The sequence below is a fragment of the Berghia stephanieae genome, chromosome 11 (genome assembly GCF_034508935.2).
Source record: "Berghia stephanieae isolate SIO BIC M18660-M18661 chromosome 11, UCSD_Bste_1.3, whole genome shotgun sequence".
NCBI lineage: Eukaryota > Metazoa > Mollusca > Gastropoda > Nudibranchia > Aeolidiidae > Berghia > Berghia stephanieae.
The window spans coordinates 16,463,670-16,476,958 of record NC_088370.1 but is presented as its reverse complement, the minus strand read 5'-3'; the positions used below and the strand labels follow the sequence as shown (position 1 = coordinate 16,476,958).

Genomic DNA, 13,289 nt, shown 5'->3' with positions numbered 1-13,289 from the left:
ACCATAATGTCATATCTTGGTGCCCTGGGAAAGCTCCAAAGTGGATCTGGTTTTGAAGAAATTGTGACTGAAGCAGGGCTATGTGCACATGGTTCTATGGATAGGGTTATGAGTGGAAAGAACTACAACAGGGCTATACGAGTGCATGTGTCTGTTTTGGAGCTCTAGAGAGGCTTCTGCTTGCAAAATTTGAGCAGGACACGGATTCAAAACTCAGTAAAGACCTCATGTCTTACATAAAGGAATTCACCGAAGGAATTTCAAGCCATACAGCTAATGAAATTCTCCAGTCAACTGTGTATGCGGAGTTATTTTCCCAGTATGAAGCCTTCAAAGAGAGTGTCCGCTCAGGAAAGTACGGATAAACTGCACAATACTGGATCCAATACATGGACAGAGTTTGGCTTCTCCTCCAGTTTCTGCGAGCTACAAAGACAAACAACTTTCTTCTTCATATATCTTGTTTAAAAGAACTGTGCCCACTGCTTTTTACCATGAATCACCACAATTATGCCAATTATCTCAGTGTATATTTTGTGTCACTAGCCAACCTGATTCATTCCCACCCAGGGGCAGAAGAAATGTTACAAGATAATGGATTTAGTGTCTCCAGATCAAGGACGCCTGCTGGAAGAATAGCAGTTGATATGACCATTGAACAAACAATAAACAAACATGCAAAGACAAAAGGAGGTATTGTTGGGTTCAGCAAGAGTCTTCCAAGCTATTACCGTTGGAGTGTAACAAGACACAATCGAGCAGAATATGTATCAGCAACCCAAAGAATGATCAGCAACAACAACTGTATGGATATTGACACCCACAAAGAATTGAGCCTTGCAGAAAAAAGAGTGAAAAGCGAGTGCAAAAGATCCTCTAGGCATTTTCAGCATTTATCAATCCCTTTGAAGTTGAAGATGGTCTGGTCAGTCTAGCTTCAGGAATGAAAGTGCAAGAGGATGTTGCTGATGACCTGCTAGCCGTGGAAAGAACAGGAAAAAGATTGTTTGAAAGTTTTGTTGAAAACAGACTGAAGGAAAAGACTGTAGAATTTTACAAGCCATTAGAAAGGAACAAGACCAAGACATTTGCATCATTGAGGAAAGTGGTAACAGTGAAAAAAGACATGAACGTGGTCAAAATCAAGGCACAAAGAAATTTATTTGGCCAGCTTCTTGTTTTGTCCCAAGAGCACAGTGTTGATCTTCAAAAAGTTCTTCAATATCCTCTAACACCTACTCCATGGTCGCTGGCTTCATCAGATGGTTTACCTCTGAAGACCAGCAAAGCAACTCTGTTGCACAAGCTCACGCCTGACAATTCATTAATGTTCGAGGATTATGCAAAAAAAAAAAAAAACATTGTTGATGGCAGTGCACTGTTACAAACTCTGTCAGCAATCCCAAATACATTTGGTGAAGTAGCCAAACTTACATTTTCCTCCTTACCACAAGCAGCTTGTGTACACTTTGTGACTGATACTTACATAGAAGATTCAATCAAAGGTTGTGAGAGATTGAGGAGAGGATCTTCTGAAGATAATGCATACTTGTTAAGAGGATCTGCAACAACAGTGCCCAGACGTTGGAAATCATTTCTCAGCTGCGTTGATAACAAAAGATCCCTTATCAGGTTTCTCCTCAAGGAATGGGAAAGTAACGAATATGCAAAGAAACTGAGAAACAGGGAAATCTTCTTTGTCTGTGAAGAGAGATGCACCTTACTTTACAGTGACACGAATGAATTTACCACAGCTGTACCTTGTCTAGATCTCTACTCATCACAGGAAGAGGCAGACACACGAATTATACTGCACTGTCAATATGCTTCCCGCCAACCAAACTGTGAAACAATTGTTGTCAGATCACCAGACACGGATGTCTTCTTACTTCTCCTTTCATTCTCAGAGACAATTGGAAAGACGCTGATTTTTGATACTGGCTGTGGCAACAACAGGCGACAAATCAATGTCTCTCAGATAGCAAAGACTTTGTCTAAACAGATGTGTGATGCATTACTTGGTGTCCATGCATTCACAGGCTGTGACACAACAAGTTGCTTTGCTGGGCAAGGAAAGCTGAAAGCTCTAAAATTTCTTCAGAAGGAGGAAGATCTTAGAATTCTGTTCTCCAGATTTGGAACATCAGCAGCTGTTTCGAGTAATGACTGTCTCATGTTAGAGTCATTTGTGTGCAAGCTGTATGGCAAAACCTCATGCACAAGTGTCAACAAAGTGAGGTATGACATAATTCGCCAGCGTTTCAAAGGAAAGAAAGGTACCATCTCATGCAGTGGTGGAATTGATCTGTGTCAGATGCCTCCTTGTAGTCAAGTATTGTCACTGCACATATCAAGAGCCAACTTTCAAACTCTCATTTGGAGGAATGCAGTGTGCCAGAATCCTAGCATTCCAAAACCAGAGGATAACGGTTGGCAGAGAAATTCTGCAAATGAATTGGAAGTACAGTGGTTCAAAGATGCTTTCATTCCAGATGAGTTGCAGGAAATTGTGTATGAAGAAAGCTGCACCAGTACTGATGAAGATACATATGCCGAGGATGGTAGTGATAGCTTTGACAGTGATTTCCTTGACGACACTTAGAGGACGAAGAGGATTTTGCTACTGATGATGAGGATATGTAATAAATTGGTGAGCAGTGCAAACTGTTAAGGAGTAAAGCATGTTTGCAAAACACACAAGGATATTGTTTTTATGTACCTACTGCATCTTGAATCAAGAATCCCTTTAGAGTATCAATTATTCTTCATAATATAACAATGCGATTTCGTTCAAAAGTCTTCGGTAATGATGCTTCACTTGTGTTGTGAACAAATTAGTCTTTTTTCATGATATATCTATTGTTTTTACCACACCTTCAACTTACTTTTAAATGTGACAACTGGACATCAATACCATGTTTAAAAAGAATGAAAATTATGATGAATTTGGCATCCCACAAAGTGGAGAAAAATTTAAGGGTTGCGTACACTTTTAGTTTTTCCTGTGACGTAGAAATATGAAGGTTGTTGTTGAGGCTTGGGCCATAGCTTTCTTCAGTGCTATATTTTTAATGAACATGCTGTTTTTTGGCCATATTTAAAATAATTTTTGTGTAAAACACTGAAATAGCCCATAAGTTTAGATATGACACTTCATGAGATTACTGATAAATTGTTTCAACTTTCTGTGAATCTATATAATATTTACAAATTGAAAGCTTGTGCACATAGTTTGATAGTATATTCAATTTCCCTAAGTTTGATACCTAATTTGCATATATTTGAATTAATATTGTAGTCTCCAGAGCCTTTGAAAGAAATGTTGTCTCTTTTTTGCAAGGGGACACAACTCACTTTTTTCAAAGGGCCATAACTCTCTTAAATGACACTTATTTTTACGGTAACAGTGGAATTTGTATGGCCAATAAGTTCTATTATTTGAAAAACATAGTGGCATAAACTCCCATAGGGGGGGGGAGAAGGGGGGGGGGGTCCCAGTGGCCTAAGCACTAGTATGCCAATGATATAAAAGTGATAAAGTTAATATGTACTACGACTTCTTAAACTGTTAAAAACTAAGATTTCATTTATTGTCATTTTTACTTTTAAATTCCGTTTGGGCATCGGTCCAATTTGTGATGAATTAGATTTATTTTTAAACCCTTCCATTGCCAAAAGTATTCTTGAAAAATTACTTTAAACCAATTTCTTGAGTGGTCAAGCTCCGTTCTCTTGAGGACAGCAGCCAGTGGTGCAAAGAATTTATCTTCCGGTTATCTCGTTTTTATTATGTATTACTGTCTTTATTAAATTTGTAAATATGCTGAAGAGAGGCTTTGAAGTTTTTTTCTTCTTTTCTTTATCATGTTATATTCATTGTCGTTTATTACATTTTACTCTCCTCAACAAATATGCACTCGTTATGACTTAAATCTTAAGAGTTGGGCCTAAAACTCAAGTTCAATCAATGGGTACAAAACAAATAGTACAGCGCATACAAATACTTACTTTCATTCCATTGGTTCACCTGTTTTGTCGGCTTTCTCAATGCTACGTTTACAAGTGTGGTCAAGGCAGAGTCCACAGAAAAGAACACAAGAACTAAAAGCACTGCTTTGGCAACAATCATCTTGACAACTGTAGAATGTTAGAATAGTAAGGGCTGATGAGATTTTCATGGCAATGATGATGTTGAAGATGAAGATGATGATGATGATGATGATGATGATGATGATGATGATGATGATGATGATGATGATGATGATAATGAAGATGATGATGATGATGATGATGATGATGATGATGATGATGATGATGATTTTAGGAGAAGGAATAGGAGGAGGAGGAGGAGTAGGAGGAGGAGGAGGATGGTGATAAGGAGGAGGAGGAGGAGGTCCTCGTCGTTTTAGGGGGGGGGGGGAATTAAACTGAACTAAGTTTCAAAATCTTAATTTTTAAATTTAACTTATTATCCTCCCGACCAATCATGCATTTTATATGGTCCTTGTAGAATCGCTCTATTAATTTGTAAAGATTAGGCTATAGATCTCAACTAGACCGATGATTCAAATGACATATAAACGTTTATTAAACAGCACTTTTAATTTGGCTCGTAAATCTGTCAAGTATCTTCATCACAATAGAATTTTGGACGAAAAGGATTTTTTAAACAACAAATTCCACGCCCACTTGCATTCGACAATAAAATGATGTTCTGATTTATTCTGATTAATAAAACAGGCTAAGATTTTTCTAAGTTTAGTTTCTCTTCACGATTAACCGCAATGCATTTCAATCGTGGTTCAATCAGTAGGAAAGTGTATTCCAAATAAAACACGACCTCCAGTAAAAAAAAAGAAAACAACAGAACACACTTGAGCTTTTATATAGCGCAATATACACTAAACGTTCTGAAAGCGCTTTCCAAGGTAGTAGTAATAATAATAATAGTAGTAGTAGTAGTAGTAGTAGTAGTAGTAGTAGTAGTAGTAGTAGTAGTAGTAGCAGTAGTAGTAGTAGTAGTAGTAGTAGTAGTAAGTGAGTAGTAGTAGTAGTAAGTAGTAGTAGTAGTAGTAGTAGTAGTAGTAGTAGTTGTAGTAGTAGTAGTAGTAGTAGTAGTAGTAGTAGTAGTAGTAGTAGTAGTAGTAGTAGTAGTAGTAGTAGTAGTAGTAGTCGTTTATGGGAGTGTTGTCTGTGGCTTCGTCAATTCTTGCATGCATCCTTTGATTAGCAACTTGTCTTCTTAAACTTGGTGGTGCAATGCCGCTCAGTGTTGGGAGCCACTGCGATGGAGTTGACTTGAGACATCCTGTTATAATTCTCATTGATTCTCTTAATCGGATGTCACTGCGATTTACATGTGGGCTCCTCATCCAAACTGGGGCACAGTATTCTCCCACACTATAGCACAGGTAAAAATTAAAGATTCCACACAGTGAATAAATGGAAACATAAGACTATCCACTGAGCCGAAGCTCAATGTCAACAGGTGTCAGCCATATGTCAATAAAACCGAATTTACAACAATATCGAGGAACAAAGAGGAATGGAAAAGAACAAAGAAAGTCGGCTCACTAATTGGAGACACCGAGGATGTACAAAGAAGAAAACAGCTATCAAACGCCGCACTCAGTAAACTCACCAATGTATGGATTAGAGGTGACAAAATAAAGAGAAAAACCAAACTGAAACTGTACCGTGCTCTTGTAAAACCGGTACTTCTGTATAACTGCGGCACTTGGGCGTTGACAAAATCCGAAGAAGAACATCTGGATGCCTTCCATCGCACACAGCTAAGAAGGGTACTGGACATCAAATACCCAAAAAAGATCTCAAATGAATCACTCTATAAGATCACAAAAGAAAGACCAATTTCCCTTGACATTTTACAACAACGATGGCAACTTTTCGGTCACATACTACGCAGGGACAAAAACATACCAGCTAACCAAGCCATGTCGGGATACTTCCAAAAACACGGGAACCTTTTCAGAGGAAGACCGATCACAACACTCCCTGTGATCCTAAACAAAAACCTCACAACACTTGGACAAAGCATTAGTCTCATAACGGCAGGGGACCTTGAAAATCTGAGAACCCTAGCAGAGGACCGGCAATATTGGAGACACCTCACACAGGAAATACTGGAAACAGCCAAGGCGACCCGATCTTTCGGTCGAGACGCGAAAGGCATCTAAGTCAGTAAGTCAAGTATAGCACAGTGCCAAAGCAGACGCTCTCAGCACCTGTAGTGACCCCCCCCCCCCCCCAGATGGTAGGTGCGAGTTTTCTCACCAGGCTGTTTCTTTTTGCGATTTTATTTGCGGTTCCTTCATAATGTTTTCGATAATTTAGTTGTCTGTCCAATGTAATGCCAAGGTATTTAGGATTGGGGTCTGGGGGTAGTATTGAGTTAATGACTGTGATCTTTAGTTCTTTTGTTGCCTCTCGATTATTCAAGTGGAAGTTTGTGGATAATGATTTAGTGGTATTCATTTTTAGGTATCATCTATCAAAATATTGTTTCAGGCGGATGGTGTCTTTGCTTAGAACTTCTTCAATCTCTTTCCAGTTTTTCGTTTGATAGGCTAAGGCCCAGTTATCAGGGTATCCAAGTTTGATTGCTTCGCAGTTTGACATGTCGGAGATATACACATTGAAGAAAGTTGGTGCCAAAACTGAACCTTGTGGTACCCCATTTTCAATTTTGCGTGTTTTGCTTTTGTTTTCTCCCAATATGACATGGAATTGTCTTGTGACAGTAGTAGTAGTAGTAGTAGTAGTAGTAGTAGTAGTAGTAGTAGTAGTAGTAGTAGTAGTAGTAGTAGTAGTAGTAGTAGTAGTAGTAGTAGTAGTAGTAGTAGTAGTAGTAGTAGTAGTAGTAGTAGTAGTAGTAGTAGTAGTAGTACCAGTAGTAATTATAGAAGAAGAAGGAGGAGGAGTAACGTGTTTCCATAACTTAAGTTATACAACTGCCATTACATTAGTATTAGCTTCCTTCTAGTCCTAACGACAGAGAAGCAATGAGAAAACGACTAAGTTTTTCAAAATGTGTTTTTCCATAGACATGGGGTTATTGATTATGCTATCTCCTCTCTCTTTCCCACGTAAATCGGACTACAACTTTTTCTTCGTGATTCAATATACACTGGAGTAGATCCCGTGGAAGACCTAAATAATAGTAGTAGTAGTAGTAGTAGTAGTAGTAGTAGTAGTAGTAGTTGTAGTAGTAGTAGTAGTAGTAGTAGTAGTATAGTAATAATAATAATAATAATAATAATAGATCTTTATTGTCCATAAATATGGCAATTTGTCATTTAGTTACACTTGTTATAATGTTAAACGATAACTAAGATTGAACAGATATTTCACTCCTACTTATTCTCTCTCTCTCTCTCTCTCTCTCTCTCTCTCTCTCTCTCTCTCTCTCTCTCTCTCTCTCTCTCTCTCTCTTTCTTTCTTTCACACGTGCGATATACACAACATAAACATATTCATTTCGTTTTCAATTTGTTACGATTGTGGCAATTCGACACCAAAAATTATCATCATTATCAATTGGTCAGTTAATCTTACATTAAATAAATTAATCAGTTAATCAGTCAACGAATCAATCCTTGGTTTTTCTGTACCATATGAAATATTCAAAATTTTTATTGCTGATGGAACGAACGTTGATTTATACTTGTTAGTTCTACATTTAATCTGACAAAACCTTCTCCCAGATGGTAAAAGACTAAATTCATGGTATAAAATATGTTTTTTATTGTTGGTAATTGAGAATGCTTTCCTTTCTATTGCTTTTCCATGAATTCTTTCTACTCCATCAAGAGGATGGTTTATTATTTTTGATGCCTCTTTGATAGATTTTGAAATTTTTGATTTATCTTTAAGTCGGCATCCTAGTAGTAGTAGTAGTAGTAGTAGTAGTAATAGTAATGATGGTGGTGATAATATTAGTAGTAGTAGTAGTAGTAGTAGTAGTAGTAGTAGTAGTAGTAGTAGGAGTAGTAGTAGTAGTAGTGGTAGTAGTAGTAGTAGTAGTAGTAGTAGTAGTAGTAGTAGTAGTGGTTGTTGCTGTTGTTGTAGAAGAAGAAGAAGAGGAAGAAAAAGAAGAAGAAGAGTAAGAAGGAGTAGTACTAGTAGTAATAATAATAGTCGTAGTAGTAATAGTAATAGTAGTAGTAGTAGTAGTAGTAGTAGTAGTAGTAGTAGTAGTAGTAGTAGAAGTAGTAGTAGTATAGTAGTAGTAGTAGTAGTAGTAGTAGTAGTAGTAGTAGTAGTAGTAGTAGTAGTAGTAGTAGTAGTAACAGTAGTAGCTGAAATGATAATAATAGTAGTGGTAGTAGTAGTAGTAGTAGTAGTAGTAGTAGTAGTAGTAGTAGTAGTAGTAGTAGTAGTAGTAGTAGTAGGTTGTAGTAGAAGTATTAGAAGTAGTAGTAGTAGTAGTAGTAGTAGTAGTAGTAGTAGTAGTAGTAGTAGTAGTAGTAGTAGTAGTAGTAGTAGTAGTAGTAGTAGTAGTAGAGTAGTAGTAGTAAAAGTAGTAGTTGTTGTTGTTGTTGTAGAAGAAGAAGAGGGAGTATTATTAGCAGTATTAGTAATAGTTGTAGTAGTTATAGTAGTAATAATAGTAGTAGTACTAGTTGTAGTAGTAGTAATAGTAGTAGTAGTAGTAGAAGTAGTAGTAGTAGTAGTAGTAGTAGTAGTAGTAGTAGTAGTAGTAGTAGTAGAAGTAGTAGTAGTAGTAGTAGTAGTAGTAGTAGTAGTAGTAGTAGTAGTAGTATATAGTAGTAGTAGTAGTAGTAGTAGTAGTAGTAGTAGTAGTAGTAGTAGTAGTAGTAGTAGTAGTAGTAGTAGTAGTAGGAAGAGCAGGAGGAGGAGGAGGAGGAGGAGAAGAAGTATTAGTAATAAGCCGATTTCATTTCACCGGTTACAGTACCATACTTTGGGATTTTTCTTCTTTACGATATATAACAAACGAAGGGTCTGGGATGGGTGAACAAATGGATGGTTTACAATAACAGTATTATACACAGTGAATTATATTGGGATTACGATCACTGAACTCCCCACAGGCTTGACCAGGGGTTTACTTTTCACGAGATTGCCACCCTGAGTTCAAAATAACACAGCAAATTGTACACTTTGTACACTCTTGTCAAAAACAATTGTTACATTTTAATAGTTGAAAGTCAGAGATGTAGCTGTCTATTAAGATTTCTACATTCATAAAGAATCTGATAACAATATTGATTAAGCATGCAAATTTTCACAATGATGAAGATTTTCAACTATTTCTCCAGTAAGGTGAGGCGAAGCGCGGATTTCATTTTCATTGCATGAGGTGAATAGCAATAGTATTGATAAATTGCCCATAACCAGGAACTCAGAGTTAAGAAGACAAATTAATAATTATGTCATTTTGATTATGCACCTCTTCTATTTGAAAACTGCGGTTGCATTAAAAGGTTATACTGTCCAAAATAAATACACGGAATCTGGTGACAAAGAAGTTTAAATTCAGTCACATTTCTCATTATCACATTCAAAGCCCCCCCCCCCCCCACTCCCCAGTAAACATAATTCAAGAATGGCAAACGTGTATATTGCACGATGGTTGACCAGGCGACCATTAAGAGTTGTATTGCTCAACAGTTGGACGGGGATTATGTCTTTGTGAAAGGCATTTCTCCTTGTCTATCGAAGAAGGTGGTAAAATTTCGGAGGACCCCCCCCCCCTCACCACCCTTGTTTCTTTTTTGCATCAATATTATTTTCTTTAAAAAATGTATAAGTACCTCACGGGCTACTTGTGTCGTCCAATATGTTACATGTCCTGGAATTAGAAATATATCTATAAACGCTGTGCGCATTTTTCAACACTGTTAAGTACTACTTAAATGATATCTATTGATATACGATTTTTTAAAAATAATAATAATTTGTTAAGCTACTCCACTGAATGCAACTTTGTTGTCAATATTTTCTCCATGGGAAAGAGAATCATCACACCTTTCTGTAAATATTTTAAAGATTGAGTCATATTTTATTGCAACCGATGAAAAGATCAGAGGAATTGTGCATTGTGAGAAAAATGTTTGGTCTATCATTATCGGTATTCTAAATTCGTAATGTCACTTAAAATATATGCCTGCGTGTAAAAAATCACGGCATCATATTTCGTAACTTTGGAGGAATTTCCGATATTCCGTGCGCACGACTTGGAAAGGACTAGTATTGTTGTAGTAGTTCACATGACATTGGCCTTACATCAAAAAAGGTTGTGTTTTTTTTTAATTTTCTTTTACTCGTACGGTTGACAACCATAACTTTCAACATTTCGCTTTTTTTTTTTGGGGGGGGGGGGGTTAGTTCATCCCTAGTCAATTACTTGATTTTGTCTGTCCAGTTTTTCCCCTCCATTCCATATTTTCTTCATTTTAATTTCTTCAAGAGTGTTTTTTTTACATTTGTTTGATCGTCTGATTGGTCCAATGTTATGATCTCCATATGTCAAAAGCAATTGCTTTTCACTTTGAGTTGAGTTCATTCTTGTGTAAGTCCACAATTCAAAAATCTTATTCATATCATATCATATTATATCATATCATATCATATCATATCATATCACATCATACCATATCATATCATATCATATCATATCATACCATAGCATATCATATCATACCATACCATATCATATCATATAATATCATATCATACCATACCATATCATATCATAGCATATCATATCATATCATATCATATCATATCATATCATATCATATCATACTATAGCATATCATATCATATCATATCATATCATATCATATCACATCATACCATATCATATCATATCATATCATATCATACCATAGCATATCATATCATACCATACCATATCATATCATATAATATCATATCATACCATACCATATCATATCATAGCATATCATATCATATCATATCATATCATATCATATCATACTATAGCATATCATATCATATCATATCATATCATATCATATCATATCATATAATACCATATCATATCATACCATACCATACCATATCATATCATATCATATCATATCATATCATATCATATCATACCATACCATATCATATCATAGCATATCATATCATGTCACACAATACCATATCATATCATATCATATAATCATATCATACATTAATATCATATCATATCATACATACCATATCCATTATATCATATCATACCATACCATACATATCTATCATATCATATATATCATACATATATATCATATCATACCTAGATATCAATCATACCATACCATATCATATCATATATCATAATCATACTCATATCATATCATATCATATCATATCATATCATATCATACCCTAGCATATCATATATATCATACCATACCATATCATATCATACTACATATCATATCTTTCTATCATACCTACATATCATATCATAGCATATCATATCATGTCATACCATACCATATCATATAATATCATATCATACCATATCATATCATATCATACCATAGCATATCATATCATACCATACCATATCATATAATATCATATCATATCATACCATACCATATCATATCATACCATATCATATCATACCATATCATATCATATCATATCATACCATAGCATATCATATCATACCATACCATATCATATCATATAATATCATATCATACCATACCATATCATATCATAGCATATCATATCATGTCATACCATACCATATCATATAATATCATATCATACCATATCATATCATATCATACCATAGCATATCATATCATACCATACCATATCATATAATATCATATCATAGCATACCATACCATATCATATCATAGCATATCATATCAAAATCATAAAGGGTTCCATAAATCAAAAGGCGTTTAATGAAGATATGATCTGAACAAGTGTGTATGATAGGTGCCAGAAAAGGGTTTAAGTAGCGTGTTGTTTTTGCAAATATAAATATATAATAGTTAAATGATTAAATTGATGCATGAACATTATAAATACACAAACTCGTAAATACAAACAAAAGGTCAAGTCGGTGCAATGTAAATAATGTTTCACCACATGCTTGTTGATCATACTTAGGCATATTATCTATGCAAAACTAATCTCATTCATCGTATATATATACGTACTTCAAGGTGTTAAGGTCTCTGTCTTCTGAGTGTTTGAATGCCCGTTCCTGTGATTAGCACTCAATATTACTAGTAATATTACTCAGTGTTACTAGTATATCCATTTATTCTACTTTTAGAACCTGTAAGGCTCTTGTCAAAATTTCTTAATGAGATTCATCACAAAAGAAAAAAAAACATTAAGTCATGAGAAAGAGTTAACCGTTCTCCTTACCAGCCATTTTCAACATTTTCCACAAAACTTCACACCCAACTAACATAAAATATATTTTTCATCACTCAAACACAATAGCAGTAAGTTCTAGCGATACATATCTAATTTCTTTAGCACAATATGCTGTACAACACACTGCACATTTCCTTTAAATTTTATGATGTACAAAAGAAATTTGAATAAGAAAAATGTTGGTTGTTTCGTAACGAATGTGACGATTTTCATATAGCTAGTAAGGAGAGCGTTAAGGTAATATTTTGCTTTAGAAAGCCCCACTGTAATTAGTCAAATCAAAGACACTTAGTGTCTGCCTCTAAGACTACAAACTCATTAATCGTTTCTTACCGTGTCTAAACAGTATAACTAGTTCAGATTATAACTCTTCTATCTATTTTGTGTCAGAATATTAAGCTTCTACATAAAAGTCCTGCTTCGGCGCGACCATTAGGATAAAATTTTAAACGCAAGAGTTTAAGATTCTTTTTATAACAGCCCTCTTCTCTTCACCTTGCTAAATAATAATCCAGTCAGAAACCTTCACCTTGCACAGAACTGAAATTGTATCGAGTTGGGTCACCATTATAACTTGTTACGTCACTTAAATAATAAAAACATAGGGGGATTAATACACAATAGTGTGATGTTTGTTTTGTTTTCGTTTGTTTGTTGTTGTTGGTTTTTTTGCTTTGTTTTGTTTTTAGTTTGTTATTTTGTGTGTGTGTTTTGTTTTGTTTTGTTTTTTGGGTTTCTTTTTTCTTTTTTTGTTTTTTTTTGTTCACAATTTAAACTAAAGGAAAATCTACTTCTAATCTCCTGATATTTTCATTTGACTTTAACAACGATTTTATAGGAAATTGTACACCTGGGCTTTTTAACAAAATATTGAATAT

The 13,289-nt window shown here is 35.1% G+C and overlaps 1 protein-coding gene across 1 annotated transcript in view; it reads right to left on the bottom strand.

Annotated features, from left to right (window-relative positions):
* LOC144956721 (fucolectin-4-like) overlaps positions 1-12,837 on the bottom strand; it is a 16,886-nt gene extending 4,049 nt beyond the window's left edge. Inside the window, exons 1-2 of the mRNA XM_078887398.1 lie at positions 12,745-12,837; positions 4,009-4,137 (exon numbers count right to left, since the gene is read on the bottom strand). Of these exons, the coding sequence (XP_078743524.1) occupies positions 4,009-4,129 (121 nt within the window). The 5' untranslated portion in view covers positions 4,130-4,137; positions 12,745-12,837. The remainder of the gene's footprint in view (positions 1-4,008; positions 4,138-12,744) is intronic.
* Positions 12,838-13,289: the final 452 nt, after the last annotated feature.